This window comes from Pleurodeles waltl, chromosome 1_1 (genome assembly GCF_031143425.1).
Source record: "Pleurodeles waltl isolate 20211129_DDA chromosome 1_1, aPleWal1.hap1.20221129, whole genome shotgun sequence".
In the NCBI taxonomy this organism is placed as follows: domain Eukaryota; kingdom Metazoa; phylum Chordata; class Amphibia; order Caudata; family Salamandridae; genus Pleurodeles; species Pleurodeles waltl.
In genome coordinates, this window is record NC_090436.1 from 268,779,133 (window position 1) to 268,795,968 (window position 16,836).

The following is a 16,836-nucleotide window of genomic DNA, read 5'->3' on the forward strand; positions in this document are numbered from 1 at the left end:
GCTACAAGATATCACTAAGTTGAAAAACCATAAAACTTAGCATTTAGTTACTCTGCTTACCTGCAGTACCCCCAGAGAATCATCTGCGCCCCTTAATATGTGATACTGCCAAGTTTCATAAAATTCCAGCTGACAGATTTTGCGCTATGCAAAAAACAAAAGTCAGTGGAAAATATGTTTGTACTTGAAGCCCCCGTCTTTTTATTTTGCACCCTCTTGACCAAACGTCGCAAAACTCCAAAAAATCACTGTCTCTGGTCACCCTGGCTACAAAGTAGCTATTGCCACTCTGTAATATATATACATATAGTCACTGAAAAAAACACAAAAGTTAAAGTAGCGTGATGGTTAGCTGAGTTTGTTTGTGACAACATGAACGTTATGAACGAAAAAGGCACAGAACCTGCTGCTTATGACCTCACATATTACATCATTGATGACAAGTTCTTTGAAGTTAGAAATCAGGACAGACAAGGAGCTGTACTATCTTAAAAGCTGTCTGTAAAAGTAAGAAAATGTTTGAGATAGTGAGAGAGCTGGCAGATCCAGAGTGCGTTAAAGGTTCAGTGAGACCGTTGCAGGGATTGTGTGATAGGTTATCAGATTTTTTTCACAATAAGATTGAAGTAATTCTAAAGGATAAAGGGGATGGTTCTGACACCAATGTTATAGATAACCCCCAACCAAATGATAGCTTGAGATTTGAGACAGTGTCCCGTGGCTGTGGAGGCAAGGAAATGGGTCCAGATGGTAAACTCAACAGCATTGAGTCTATGAATGGTGAGATGTTTCGGGAACTAGCTATGTCCATCTCCTCTGGTTCTTTACTAGATCCTACCCTGCATGAGGTCTGGAAAGAGAGGGCAGAAGATTTTTCCCGGGCCTCTTGAAGGTTTGTAATCAATCCCTAACCATGGGCAAGGTTCCTCCTGACAGGAAGAAAGCACTGGTCAGACCGTTACTGAAAAAAATGTCTGCTGACATAAATGACCTTAATAACTGCAGGTCTATTTCTCTAATTCCATATTTGGGAGAAAAAAATGTAGAAATATGTGAGCAGGAACTTAGCAAAATATTTGGAAGATAATAATATTCTGGAAGAGTAACAGACAGGCTGTAGATCGTCATATGCTACGGAAACAGTCCTAATCCATGTTCTGGATGAGCTGAGAATGACAGCTGATAACAGGAAAGTGGCAGTATTGATATTATTGGATCTATCTGCCACTTTCAATTCTGTCAACCATCGAATTCTGCTGGACAGAGTGAAGGAAATTGGGATTGGAGGAGATTTTCTGGACTGGGTGGACTCATATATAACTGAGAGATGCCATGACATTATGGTTTCCCCTTTCCAGTCTCACTTTAAAGAGATAAGATATGGGGTGCCACAGGGCTCGGAATTGAGTCCTGTCTTGTGTAATATACATTTGCCACTACTTCTGAAACTAATGAAGGAATATGGAATTTCCTTTGTGAATTATGTAGATGACACTCAGATTGTTCTATCACTGGATAGCAACACTTCATACGAGTTGGATGGGCTGTATACCTCTTTGTTTGAAATGGCAAGATGGCTTAATCTGAACAAGCCATATTGTAATGGAAGCAAAAAAAAGTTTCTTTGTTGTAGTCTGGGAAAAATGTAATTCTCTCTGCCAAGTAATTTTTGGCACAGCTCAAAATGTGCGCGATTTGGGAGTGCTGTTGGGTGAGAAACTTACATTGGAAACTTATGTGAATAAAACAGTGGCACCATGCTATGGCTTACTGAGGACTTTAAGTTAAATTATCGCCTTACTACCTCAACCAACTCGGAAGCTAGTGGTACAACGCGCAGTACATAGCTGATTAGATTATTGTACTGCGCTTTTGCTGGGAGCTCCAGAACATTTGTTAAGTAGATTGGAAAGGGTGTAAAAAGTCACAGCTAAGCTTGTGCTTAACAAATCTAGGCGCCTCAGGTGCCTTAAAAGAATGGCACTGGTTATCAGTGAGGGAAAGGATTGTATTTAAAACAATGTGCATTGCTTTTAAAGTTATGAATAGAATCGGTCCACTACTTCTGAAAAAAAACTCTGCTGTTATAGAAAGCAGAGGCAGCTGAGGTATGCATCAGCAAACCTGATGTGTGTACCCAGATTAAAGAAGGTTAGGTCTGGTGGGAGACCCTTTCAGGTGAAAGCTGAGCAGCTATGGAACAAGTTACCTCTTTTCCTTAGGAAAGAGGGAAATTTGTGTAGTTTCAGGAAAAGTAAAAAACATGGCTCTTTGCTAAGTAGTAGATGAGCTGCAAGGTATTAAGGGTTAGTCTAGGTCTTGTATTTTTCCACTGTTTTATTGTGTTTAGCCCCAAGATACCTGAGAGGTGAATGCACGTAAAAACATTTTTGATAATAATAATAATAATAATGATGATAATGATAATAATAGGCCATGGGGGCCCCACTTCCAGGGCTGATTACTTTCAGGGAGGGAGTCTACGTGGCCCCCTCCCTGGCTCGCAAGCTATGTCCCGGTAGTCCACCATCGGGACATTAGAGTCTCCCTGGCTGCACCGGCATGGGTAGGGAAACCTGCATTTGTTCTTGCTTGGCTGGAGCATTGTTTAATCTTCTGCCAAACAGGAGCAAGCACAAAGTCTGCTCTCACCGGATGAGAGCTTTTAAAATGCTGCTGCCCACTGGGAGCTGACTTTTGATCTGTTTCCCTGCCTGCACTGAAGTAGGCAGGGAAAGAGATAAAAATATCGCTCCCGCCCGGAGGGAGCAGAATTAGTAGCTGTTCCCTCTGAGTGTGAGCAGTGTCATGGCATATGGGGAGCTGGCCAAGGCCGCAGGGCCTTGAGGCTTCCCCCTGTGGCCACCACAAGTGTCTAGTGGGTACCCTGGGTGGGAACAAGGGTAACCACCTTTAAAAAAATGCAGGCCCTGGGGATGGGGTCCTCAGGACTGAAAGAGGCTAGTGGAGGAGGGGCCACACAGCCCCCCACCCCATGTTAATTAATATTGCCCTGGCAGTGTGCTCTCCAGGGCTTTTAGAGGCTCTGGATGGGGGCACTGCAGACCCTCTCCTCTTATTTCAATGAATTGCCCTGGTGGTTGGGGTCCCCAGGGCCTAACAATCATCAGGGAGGGGGCAGTGTGACACCACTTGCCTTTATTTTTAGTAATAGCCCTGGAGACAGGCTTCCCAGGGCCTAGCCTCAGGGAGGTGGTTGTCCCCGGGCCAGGGGGGTCCCTACTGGAACCGGAATATTGAAACACATTGCCCCTGAGAGGTGGTGGTCCCTGGGATGCGGGGGTGCTGTGCATGTCCCCCTATACATTCTATGCGTTTCCCCAGGGAAGTGGCGGTCCCTTGGGCATGGGGGGCCATGCAGGCCCCCCCCATAGATCTGCTACAGGGAGATGGTGGTTCCCTGGGAACGGGGTGAGGCACAGGCCCCCTGCAAACATAACATGTATTGCTCCAGAGAGGTAGTGGTCCCCGGTGTACAAGGGGTGCTGTGCAGGCCCCCGCATACATTATGTACATTGCCGTGGGAATGTGGTGGTACCCAGGGTGAATGGAGGCACATTGCCCCCCCTGCATACATAACATTTATTGCCCTAGGAAGGTGGAGATTGGGGTTCCCAAGGTCTAGCAAGGGTCAAGGAGGGGGAGGCACACATCCCCCTACTTTAAAATAAATAAGGCCCTCGAGATGGGGTCCCTAAGGCCTAATGAGGCTCAGGGAGGGGGACCCATTACCCCCCTATTATTTACTTTCATGTCCTGCTCCAGGGAAGTGGTTGTACCCAGGGCGTGGTGGGCTGCGTGGCCTTCGTGCATATTTGAAACTCATTGCCTGGGGAGGTAGTGGTTCCCAGGGCATGGGGGTCCCGTGGGGGACGTATACATTCCATGTATTGCCCTGGGGAGGTGGTGGTCCCTGTGCCGTGGGGGTCCACGTAGCTCCCCCACATAGATCTACAAGCATTTGTCGGGGGGAGGTGGTGTTACCTGGGTCGCGGGGTGCGGCGCAGGCCCCCTGCATACATACCATGCATTGCCCTAGGAGGGTGGTTCTCCCTGGGGAGTGGTGATGATGTGCAAGCCTCTGCATACATTATATGCATTGCCTCGGTGAGGTGGCCGTTCCTGGGGCGCGGCGGGGGGCACAGAAGCCCGCTCACATACATGACATTCATTGCCCCAGGAAGGTGGCAGTCTCCGGGGGGAGGGGGTGCGGTGCAGGCACCTTGCATACATGATATGAATTGCCCCGGGGAGGTGGCGGTCCCCAGGGCTTTGATAAACCCAGTAGGTAGTTATAGTTAGGACTTAGTTTCATAGGAAAAGTGTTTTTTGACTTGGCTAGATCTTTGGCGCCATTTGACAAATCTTTACGAAATTTTCAACATTAGTTCGCCACTCAAATCAGATGCTGTCTTCAAAGTTTTAAGATGATCCGTCAAGCGGGGGCTGAGAAAGATTGGGGCCCCAAAACATGTTTTCCCAATGCAATTTCCCTTTGGGATTTGGAACACAACTCCAGTTCGAACCGCTGGATGGAATTACACCAAATTTGGCAGAAGGGTAGCTTTTGGTACAGAAAGTGTACTTTCCATTAGTTGGTGTAAATCCATTCAGTAGTTTTTGAGATAGTAAAGGAAAATATATTTGTGTATCTGGGCAGAGCACAGGCACAGATCTCATGGTGAGATCTGATTGGCTGTCAGCACTTCAACCAGAAAGTGCTGGCAGCCATCTTGGGATCAATATACATGATATTGTTAGCGCATCTGACCTTAATAAGTAAACTTAGACGGGGACGCGAATAGGTCGATGAACCTTTTGACAGTGCATGCAGATCAATAATCAATGACTAATACGCAGTATCAATAATCAACAATAATCAATGACATAAATAATCAATAGAGTCAGTAATTGTCATGCACCATGACCTTTCAGTCATGAATAACCACACTTTTTAGTAAAAGTTAGAATATTTATTTCCCTATATCAACAATGCTAAAGTCATGTAGGTTAATCTCAAAATCGTATGAAATGCACATAGAAACAATACTGGCTATCCAAAGTGGCGGAAGAAACGCAATCTAATCAAAGCTTGAGCTACGACACATTCTAAGGTTATGGTGCAAATTAATAACAAGGTCAACTGCGTCAACGTGATCACATACATTAAAGTTCAGAACAGAAATTCATCAAGCATTATTCCCTATTAGCAGAATTTCATTAGTGAGGATCCTTAACTAACATCAGATTAGCATCTGCATGTTGGGCTTCATGCAAAATAATTTAGTAACACAAATTTGGAAAAACGTGCAGTTGATACCTAGGAAGAAAAAGCAAATATGCATAACAGGCATGTAGATACGAGTTATACCTCTCCTCAATGGGCTCAGCAACACAAGATATTCTTCGTCATCAGAGCATTAGTCGATCAGCAAGGCATCAGGATTCAGCCTCAAAGTTCAGAAAATGCAAAGTCTTTAAGCAATAAATGTAGGCACGCCTCTTGTCAAGACGCAAAATGGGCAAGCAACGGCAATGGGCAATTGTGGAATGCTCAAAGCTGAATGATAAAGGCAAACATGCAAAATACAGAATGCTAAATGCGGAATGCTTATTTCTTCTCAGTGCAGTCTTGTTAAGTTGAATTCACTAAAACTATTTCCCAAATCTCTATTGGTCAAGGGATCGCATGTTCACACTTTGTCCAATAAAACTAAAACTCCAAATCTATGAACTCTACCATTACTCCGTTCACATGTTGTTGATGGTTGTCCTGCAATGTCCTCTTCATCTGGCTTGTCAGGTAACAATATTGTTGCAGCTTCTACTCCAGCCAGTCTTCATTGTTCTCCTCCTGAGAAAGTCAGTCTTACACACATTACACACAAAATGTTGCATTTAGCAAGAACAGCATCTTCTAGCAGTCGGTTCTCTTGAGAAAACTTATCAGCTATGAGCACAATTAAACAATACAATTGAAAATCACAGTTTAACTCTGCAGGACAGCCATTTATTAAATGTTAATAAATACAGCTTGACATGAGGCCTGGCAAGTAGGCCAAGACCTTCACTAAGTTAAGGCCTACAATTAATAAAACTAATACATAATGCATAACCTTTAATATGACATATTACTACATTAGTGAAACATATATTCAACATTTCATAGCATTAGACTATTAATAAGTACACTTTGTGAACATTGGCGGACACTCATCGTAATCACATTTTCAAATGTGTGCATTATTTTTCTATGTTATTATATTTTCAACACAAATCCATTTCTCAGAATACATGAACACTCATTAATAATTTTTATTAAAACACCTGCACTAGCGATATCACCTTGTAAAAGATCTAAGAAGCTGAAAAAGAGAACTAAAGCTTAAATGTAGGGTAAGATGCACACTTCAAGAAATATATACATATATTTATAACACGGTGTTGCAGCTATTACAGGTCTCTGGGCATGAACCCCATTGAAATGTATTGTACTGAATGGCAAGTTTTGATGCTCACAAAAAGGAGTACGTGTAAAGGGTGATACCTGATTCAAGTTGCAATATAAATCATTTGTTGATGGTGCTATACTCATTTTAGGGATTGCGGTGTGTTCTAAGGTGATTTTATCTGGTGGAAAAGCCTTTCTTTAGGGATTTCATGAATCATGATTGCGAGAAAACTGTTTCCTCAGATTTTCGCACAGAGGTTATAGAATGTTAGGTGCTCCAAAAGCTGAAATGAAAGAATATTTTCTGCAAATTCACTCTATCTTTCTCAGCCACATGAGAATGAAGTATGTCATTCTCAGTAAAACGTACTTCCGACGAGCAGTCTGTCAGCTGATTTCCTTGTGTTCTACTGCAGCCTCCCAGAGTGTTCTAAAGAACAACTAGAGTGCTAACAGGCTTACTTATGACAAGTGTTTGGCACACCTGAAGCTATCTTGATAGAATGAAACTAGTAAAATGTAAAACATTTAATTTAGAAAGTACCAAATGAGGGGATCCATTTTGTCACAGAAATTATGGATAGTGCTGTAGAAAATACAATTATGACATGGTTTAAGTGAGTTCTCAAATATCTTCCTCCTCTATTTCATCAAAACATTCTGACATGCAGACTGAAACATGCACTGTCAACACCAGCAGTAGCAGGACAGTTAACTCCCTGGTGCTCAGCAGCTTTACTATAGTGTTCTAATGAGCAACTACAGTGCTAAAATTCTGAATTTATGCTAAAAGTGTGGCACATCTGAATGTCATCTTGATGGAATTGAAGTGGAAACTGAAACCATTTTCTACTGAGGATACCGTACTATATGAGGAAATTAGGGCCTGATTTAGATATCGGCGGATAGGTTAATCTGTCACAACGATGACGGCTATCCCGTCTAAATCTAAATCCTATAGGAACTAATGGGATTTATATTTCGGCAGATGGGATATCCCTCACCGTTGTGATGGAGCAACCCATCCGCCAATATCTAAATCAGGACCTAAGTCTCCCAAGATGGCAGCCTGAGAAAAAATAGCCCAAATGTAGCACAAATACCACCCGAATGTAGCCCAAGAATAGCCCATTGAGAGAAGTGTACAAAACACTTAGGTGGTCATTATGACCACGGCGGTCGGCGGTATTGTGGAGGAAAGTACTGCCAACAGGCTTGCAGTACTTTTCTCCATATTATGGCTGAACCAAAACCGCCAGTGTACCACACCTACCGCCACGGCGGTAACAGCCACCGGGCTGGACACTTCAATCTCCATCCCAGTGGCCTTCACTTGCCTGCCTGCAGGATCATGACCCCGCCTACTGCCATGGTTTTCGTGGCATTCTTACTGCCACAAAAACCATGGCGGTAGGTGCTATCAGTGACAGGGAATCCCTTCTCTGTCACTGATAGTGGTCTTCCATGCCCCCTCTCCTTCCCCAGGTTTCCCCCCTTCCTCTCCAGACCACCCTTCATATACTCCTCTCCCTTCACACATGCACACACATATACACAAACTCATTCGAACATTCATCCTCGCATGCATACATCCATTCACTCACACATCCACACACACACTTACATACATACACGCAGACACGCATTCACACAACTCAACAGATACACACTCACACCACCAAACATGCACACACATACAACATGCAGCACACACCCGCATACACGCACGCACATTCATACACACACACCCACCCACACACATACAACACCCCCGCCCCCCTCCCCTGTCGGAGCACCCACTTACCTGGATCCAGGGGGTCCTCCGGCAGGAGACGGGACGAGGCGCTGATGCCAGCAACAGCGTCCACCAGCAGAACACCGCCAGGCCATATTACTTCTCATAATACGGTCGGCGGCGGTCTACTGGCCTGGCGCTGCTAGTGGCAGCAGCGCCACCTTACCGCCATCCACCGGCATGGCCACAGCCAGATTTTCCCCATCCTTCTGGCAGAAATCCGGCTGTGGTCATGATACGGCGGACGGCTGGTAGCCGCTGCGACTGACTTTTGGTGGCCGTTGTTGCAGCAGTAGGCGGTATATACCACCACAGTCCAAATGAGGGCCTAATTGTTTTGTATTTTTGCAGTATTATGTAGCACAGACTTGACTCAAAGGTATTGGAGTGCTTTACATGAGCTTCAGTTATATTACACAAGGACACATTCATTTTGGCTTTAGGCAGAATCACAGGATGTTGAGCTGACACTGAAACATTAGCCTGGTTTCACATTAGCAAAGTCTGCAGCTCTGAGCATAATCTCACATCCTGTCCCCAAAATGTAATAAATAACAAGTGATCAACTGGATACAAACTAAATTGTAAGGGCTGGACATGGACAAGAGAGGGCAGGGGAAGGGGCTTCACAACAGACCATGCAGGGCAGGTTGGAGGAGCAGTTGCAGCACAACATAGTACAGAGGGCAGAAGGGAGCGACAGCAAAATGGACCATGGAGGACAGGAGAGAGGGGATGGGGCATGGAATATGGTCAGGCAGGGTGGAGGTGGCAGGGACAGCTGGCAGCCATCTTATCATGCTAGGCAGGTGGGAGTGACAGTGTCAGCTCAAAAGAACACTCAGAGTAGATAGGAGGGGTAGTGACAGGTCCATGAAACATGTTGGGCAAAAAGGAGGGAGCAGGGGGAAGCACATAGGGGGAAGATGGTAGGGGCAGCAAGCTAAGCACAGAGGCTAAGCAGGAGGGCAATAAAAGGGCTTAGAACTTAGAAACAGATAGGAGGAGGAGTGGGTAGGGCAGCAAGCTAAATTGAGGACAGTGAACATTGAACGATGCAATGCAGGGGGAAGGGGACTGGTGCATGCAGTTGGACAACAGAGGGAATGGAGGAGATGGATAGGGAAGCAAGCTAACTGTTGAGGACAGGCAGAAAGGGCAGAACAGCAACCACGCCGGGCTGTAATGTAGGAGCGTCGGCAAGGACTTGGACAATGGATGGCAAGGAGGAGGGGAGAGGAGCAGGAAGCTTGTGTCGGGCTGCACAATGTCAGGCCAGGCCCTGTGTCCAACCCCTCCACTGTGCATTGCAATGGGCATCTTACTTAACGTTTAAAAAATATATATTTAACTTCATTGGCCATTTCCAACGAATGCTATAAAGCGCGAGGGGGCATACCGATGCGCGGGAAGCGCTAAACTCTGCTACAAAGGACTACATACCCCAGACTGCTTTATGGCCCAGGAGGCAGCCATTTTCAACATCACCTGCTCCCACTTGCCCTTTCCAACGAGCGCTATAAAAGCGAGGGGTCACACTGCTGCGCTTGAAGCGTGCGGGGCGCACCCGGGCAAAGCCTGGTCCAAGGGCGGGCCCGTCCACGCCCATCGGAGCCCGAAGGAGGCTCGGCTGGGCCTGCCCTCTTGGTTTTGGCTCCCGCCTTATTTTATCATGTATGTTTTGATGTAAGGTATAAGCTAATAGGTGGGCCTGACCTCTCCATAATCTCATTTTTATTTTCATTGAGGTGTACCGAGGCTTTTAGAGCCCAGGGCCACAATATGGGAAGACGCAAACTGCAGAAGGGTAAGGTAGCAACCCCAAAACCTCAAAAGGGATCTACAATTGACTCCTTCCTAACCTGGTCTATGGGCGTGATTGCAAAAGAAATCGACTTGGCTGAAAGGAGGTTATCTTTGGAGCCTGGGAGGGCCTGAGTGGCGGGCCAATTGAGGGTCCTTCCACGGTCCCAAGTTCCTTCCACTACTCTATAGGATATTTCACCCTTGGGACCCCCGATGACTCCCACCCAAGAGAGGTAGTAGCTGGGAGCGAGTACTCGGTGGACTCTTTAGTACAGACCCCACCTATAACCAACAAGAGTGCACCGCCAGTTAAGGGAAGCGACAGCCCAAGCAGCCAGAGCAAAGAGGTTTTATGAGCAGCAAGGTGGGGGTCCCGTATGGTAGCCAGGAGTGGGATCTTGTACTGGATAAACTTAAAAACATTATTGAGCAGTGTCTGACTCCAGTCCCAGAAAGGTTATCTAAATTGGAGACATTCATCCCGCGCTGACCACTCATGGGTCCCCAGTGCTGGAGGAAAGAAGATGTGAGGATAGTTACCTGTAGGGAGAAGCCATTAGTAATCTAGAGTTTAGAGAGGAGGCCCGTCCTCTCTCAGGAGTTCTGCCTTTAGCTCCTTTTAATGTTCAACTTTCAAAATCCCGTGCTGCTGGCTCCTCATTAGGTATTATAAGGGGCCCCTTGTTTTGTGAATTTGGGAGGGAAATGGTGATTCAGGAGCACTACATAGAGGGGGCCCCTAGAAATAACGGGGGTAAGGTTGCTCGATTTGTACCATCCAGAAGACTGCCCTGTCTGAATCTGCAGCCTGAGCGCTGCCCATATGTGGAAGTATTAGCTGATGTCCCCTCCCCTTGAGTTTCCCCACGGTGAGTCAGCTGAAAACCTGCAGAACAGGATCTGTCACTGGCTGAGCCAAAACACTACTTTTCACCCCATGGAATCTAGGATTATACTATTTGTGCGAAGAGTTGAGTTGAGTGGATTGGTCCTACAAATAAGTCCATTGAAGGTGACTGTGTGGTGATTAATTGTAGAACCCCAGATTTGGCGGTGAGGTTCATTTTCACTGCCAGGCAACCTTCTATGATGGGACCCAGCATTAGAATTCTGCCCTTAGGATTTTTTATAAGCCCACCACCCCGTCGGTAGCTAGGGGTTTTAATTATCCAGAGCAGAGATTAGGGCTGTGCTCTGCTCCCACGATATCCACCAGAAATATGTTCACCCCTGTGTCTTATCTTGGTGATTTAGATTGACAAACAATCACTGTGCCCATGGGGGTTCTGGCTTGGGTTAAGCCAGATGGTTGCACTCCTCAGGAGGTTATTCCGGCATGCACATTCAGGGAACTAAGTTTCCTTTCATAGAACTGTGCAGGTCTGGGAAATAAACTCACCGACCCTCAGTGGATTACGTTCATCTCCCAGTATGACATCATATTACTTAAAGGAACATGGGCACAGGAGCTGTTTTCTGTAGAGGGTTTTGAGACCCACGTTGCATTAGCAACTCCTTCACAAGGTTCAAGAGCTAGTGGTGGTTTGACTCTATTATTTCGAGTAACTGCACAGCTGCGAGTTGTTCCAATCCCTCTTAGGTACAGTGGTATACAGATATCTTGGCTCGTGGTTACTGAAAAGTTTCCTTTCTTTTTTGTAAATTTTTATAACTCAGTTTGTTACTCGGGGTGTCAGATCAGGTCTCTATTCCAAGCACTTCTAAACTTGGAAAAGAGGGTGGCCCCTAAGTTGGGGTGTTTTAATGTCCTTTTAGCAGGAGATTTTAATGCCAGGATGGGAACGTCCCCTTTGGGTGTAGATCCCCTCCTTATGGATGATTGCTGGTGACTGAAGTGAGATGTGCCGGTCTCTGTAATATGCTGGAGAGAGTGGCAAGCAGTGACTTACTCAAACCCACTTTTATTGGGTGGGAAAAAAGGACTATAATTGATTATATTTTTATTTCTAATAGTTTTGCTGAGTGTTTTACCAAGAGGCCGGTCAACAACCAACCTTTTAGTGACCATAATGCCATAGAAGCTAGAATGATTACTCCGCTACTGCGACTGTGAACTTGACTCCAGGTGTGTTTGGGCTGATTCCAAAAGACCAAGGTAGAAGTCTCAGCTGGCGGAAAGTTTCAATCCCCATCCTATTGGTGGAGGTTGTTCAGAGATGCAGGAATGTGTTTTCTAGCTCCCTCTTACTATTTGAGGTCCCACCAGTGGCCATTCTGGGTGATTTTCAGTCTCTGAATAGCAGCATCAGATCCATTATGTTGGATCTTTAAGGATCGTTAAAAGACCATAACAATGGATGGTTTGATAAGAATTGCCCTATTGCCAGTAAACACCTCCACAAAGTCCTTAAGGTCCACCCCAGGAAACCCCACTCTATCAGTGAAGCTAGGGCTGCTTACAAGGAGGCAATAAAACTTAGGAACCAATGTCTCAAAGAAGAGAGGGGGGAGCAGTTAGTGGGTGCCTGCTAGCTCGGAGATGTGAGATTCTTCTTGCAGATAGTGAATGGGAAGCCTGCTTATCAAGCTTCCCCTGACATTGTAGGGACCACAATACCCGCCCAAAAATGGGTTGCCCACTTTGAGAGGGTTTACTCATTGGACAGTGTAGAACAATTGTGGGGGGTGGACATGGCTGCACCCTCCGTAATGCTTAGATTTTAAATTGGAGGAAGTTCAGGTTGCCATCTTGGGAAGTCCTTCCAATTAAGCCCCCGGCCCGGATGGGTTTCCTATGGACTTATATAGGGAAAACGTTGCCCTGTTGGCTCCGCTATTGACAAATGTTCTTAACGCCGCATCTCAAACTGGTATCCCTAGCTCATGGAAGTCAGCAGTGATAGTGCCGGTTTTCAAAAAGGGTGTAGACAGCACCCAGCGTGTTACTCCCCCGACTCCACGGTTAAGATAGTGGGACACATTGTCCTCCTTTGTATCGAAGAGTGGATCCAAGCAAATAATATTATCTGCCCAGCCCAACATGGTTTTAGAGAGGGCATAGGGACAATAGAACAGTGCCTTAATCTATTGGTGGGAAACATGTGGTAGTCAAGAAGGGTGCTGTCTACCTGGCCTTTATGGACCTGAGCTTTGCCTTTGATAGGGTTGTTCGATCAAAGCTATGGTCAATCCTGGAAGGTCTTGGGCTGACCCAACCTTTGGTAAATTTCCTTCGGGAGCTCCACCAAGATGTTAACGCCTCAGTTAGGTTTGGAATGCAGGGGAATGGTCTGATGTCTTTAAACTAGCTAGGGGAGTCAGGCAGGGCTGTGTTATGGCACCAATCCTATTTTTATTATATATCAATGGCCTGAATTCACATCTAGTTACCCATGGCAAAGATTTTTTAAAAGTCAAAAATAATCCCGTTCCGTTTATGGGTGACCTACAACTGGATGTTAACACTTCTAAGACACATTTTATGGTTTGTGGGAAGCGGAATACGAAACTCAGACCGATCTTAATAAAGGATCAGGTGGTAACAAGGGTAACCTCCTTCTCATATCTAGGTGCCACCTTTGATGAGCACTGTACGTGGACCAAATGGCTCGCAAACCGCTGTCTGCGCTTTGACCAGCCATGTGTGGCGCTCTTTAGATATGCTCATTTAGTTGGGAGCAAACCTGTTTTACCATTCCTGCAGATCTATAGGATGAAATGTTCACCTGTACTATAATATGGCACTGACATCTGGGGGTACTCCAACTGTGTATCTATTCAGCGTGAAGAAAATTGTTTTTGCAAAAAGCTGTTAGGGGTGGGACTGGCTAGCTCAAGTCGGTTTATGCATGAGTAGTTGGGTCTGTTTTTTGCGGAAGATCATGCTAAAATTGCGCCTGTGTTGTTGTGGATATCTGTCTGGAGTGGGGAAATGGCAACTTTTAACAGGAAAGTCATTGAAGACTGCCTCAGTTGTCACTTAGGCCTTAAAATCCCATGGCTTAACTATATTAGATCTTTAGCTTTATCAGCGGGGCACCCAGAATAATTCTTTAATCCTGAAACGTTGAAACGGGCTGACAAAAAGACCTTGAAGGAACTGCTATTAATGCAGCTCAGTGAAAATAGAGAAAACGCAGCCTTAGGTAGTAAGTCAGCCAGGGCCCTGATGATTTTAAATACTACTCTTGGCCCAGAACACTATGTTTCCTTTGTTAGCAACCCATGGTAAAGAGTCTTTCTCACCAGGTTCAGGCTAGTTTCCATCCGTTGCAGCTTATGCTTCTCGTCTGGCCAATATGAGTGATCTGTGATAAAAAAGTTGCCCATGTGACAACGCTTTGTTCCAGGCCTTAGTTGGTCTTGTTCTGTAATTTGTATGATTCTCTTAGAAGATTTCTTCTGCCCATTCTTAAAATCAAGGGTTTTTCTCAATATCGCCCTGCTTTCTTATATTTACAACTGCTAAATGATTCCATGCTTGCAGGGGCAGTTTCCAACTTTAAAAAAAATGCCTTGCATTGGAACAAGATTATGAACTTTGGGCCTTAGATTTTTATGGCTTCTGTAGATAAAATATATGTTTTTTTTATTTAAGAACCTATGGTCGGGTTATCGCTTTGTTTCTTTTTAACGTTTAAGGTTTTTAACATGTCTGATTGTTCATCATATGAATTATGTAAATTGTAATGTTTTGTCCTTTTATGATATTTTTTCTTATAATCAAAATAAAGGAATTTCAATCAATCTATCAACTTTATTGGTCCAAAGGCCCCAAAAACATAGCACAAAAATAAAACATACCACAAGATGAAAAGATACAATTCACGATAAACAATATATTGCATTCCTTTTAACCTATGCGTGTGAATTCTCTATGTAGATGGTGAAATGCTTACGTCAGGTATATTTCTGCATTAGCTATTGTGCAGCTCATCGAAATACCTAGATGAATGATATACAGCTGCATAAGATTTGTTGGGCATCTCGAATACCAGGTATTTATTAAAGCAACATCTTATTTTCTGCAGTGCCCACCGTGGATGTTTTCCAGATCTCGACAAAGGAAAGATTTGGGCTGGGACATCAACTAAAAAAGTAAGTTGTGAAAATGCAAATGTCTTGTGTTATAGCTAATGCAACTCTATTGCGATGTGCCCATTGTTTTTCATATTTCTTCTGATATAGGTCTATGTACCTAAAAGAGATTTGCCTGATTATTACATCAAGTAAAAAACTAAGGGGGTCATTCCGACCCTGGCGGTCTTCTGGGGACCACGGAAGCACCGCCAACAGGCTGGCGGTGCTTCCCAGCCTATTCTGACTGCGGCGGTAAAGCCGCGGTCAGAAAAGGGGATCCGGCGGTTTCCCTCCGGATTTCCCCTGCATGGGCTGAATCTCCAGGGGCCCCCTAACAGGGCCCCATAAAGATTTTCACTGTCTGCTTAGCAGACAGTGAAAATCGCAACGGGTGCAACTGCACCCGTCGCACCCCTGCAACTCCGCCGGCTCCATTCGGAGCCGGCTTCCTTGTTGCAGGGCCTTTCCCGCTGGGACGGCGGGCGCTCTTTTGGCGGTCGCCCGCCGGCCCAGCGGGAAAGCCAGAATGGCATCCGCGGTCTTCTGACCGCGGAGCGGCCATTTGGTGGTTCCGCCGCCCGCCAGGGTCAGAATGACCCTCTAAATGTATAAATCGATCACATCACCCGCAATTGCCCAGGCAGGTTGGAGCCATCGCCTACAGAACACAGTGTTGCAAAACTTGTAAAACAACATACCATAGGCCATACATGTCAGTCGCCCAAGAAATTGGCACGTTTTACACAAAAACATCCTATATAAAACAGCAAACACAAGTTACTTATTCTGTGGCACATCTCACTCAATGAACAGAGCGGACACTGCATTTTCACTTGTTTTTTTCACCAATGTGTTATCTCCCACATAATGCGCTGTCCTAACTATCCCTTGCAATCCAAGCAGCAGTAGAGGCTCTTCTTGTATATATTCTGTCTCAAATGGCTACCTTGGCTACCTACCATTTATATTGGATGGTATGGATGTAGTCGCTTGAAGGCCAAATAATGCGCACCTGGTATTGGCTGTGAGTCTTATACTTCACTTCCACCAAGTCGTGATCATTAAAAAGTGCCTTTTGTTTGATTCCTGTATAAATGTATCCACAGCTACCACAGACTGGCGCTTAAAACAACTGTCCCCTAGTCTACAGCAGTCTTTTTAGGACAATAATAGCGTCTTCATGAAGCATATGTCAAATGTGACATCTTTTTGCACAAATTCTATATGTCAATAAGGTTCTTTCACATGTGAATGTTCTTCGCAATATTTATAGTTAGCCAAAGTGGTTCGTCATCAAAGTACACGGAGGACAGCTGATTACTAGTCACATTACTAATAGTTGAGCAAGTTGAGCAAGTTTAGGGGGTCATGTAATCTTTGCAAATATGCTAATTACTCTGCTTAGGTTACTTTTTTCGTTATCAACGATGCTGCTAACAACACTCTCTAATTAACAGTGCTTCTTGTCACTGATCCTATTTGACCTTGAGGTATATATCTGACTTTCAAAGGGTATGTTAAGTGGGATGGATCCACATGCACATAGATAAAAAAATACAAATATTTTACATTAAATCAAAACCTTACATCAATACCATTTTGGCAAAAATGGAACACCAGCTTCAGATACCTAGTATCATTGGGGCAGGGCTGTCTCTTGTGTTCCAGTTCTGGTTCCAAACTGTTTGGTTTGGAAAGTGTGCCTGATGTGTTTTGCAAATTT

At 45.0% G+C, this 16,836-nt stretch overlaps 1 protein-coding gene across 1 annotated transcript in view; it reads left to right on the forward strand.

The window, feature by feature from the left end:
* Nucleotides 1-16,836, forward strand: part of PARP8 (poly(ADP-ribose) polymerase family member 8) — a 636,820-nt gene that overhangs the window by 300,367 nt on the left and 319,617 nt on the right. The window contains exon 10 of the mRNA XM_069221607.1: nucleotides 15,065-15,131. Coding sequence (XP_069077708.1) covers nucleotides 15,065-15,131 — 67 coding nt within the window. The remainder of the gene's footprint in view (nucleotides 1-15,064; nucleotides 15,132-16,836) is intronic.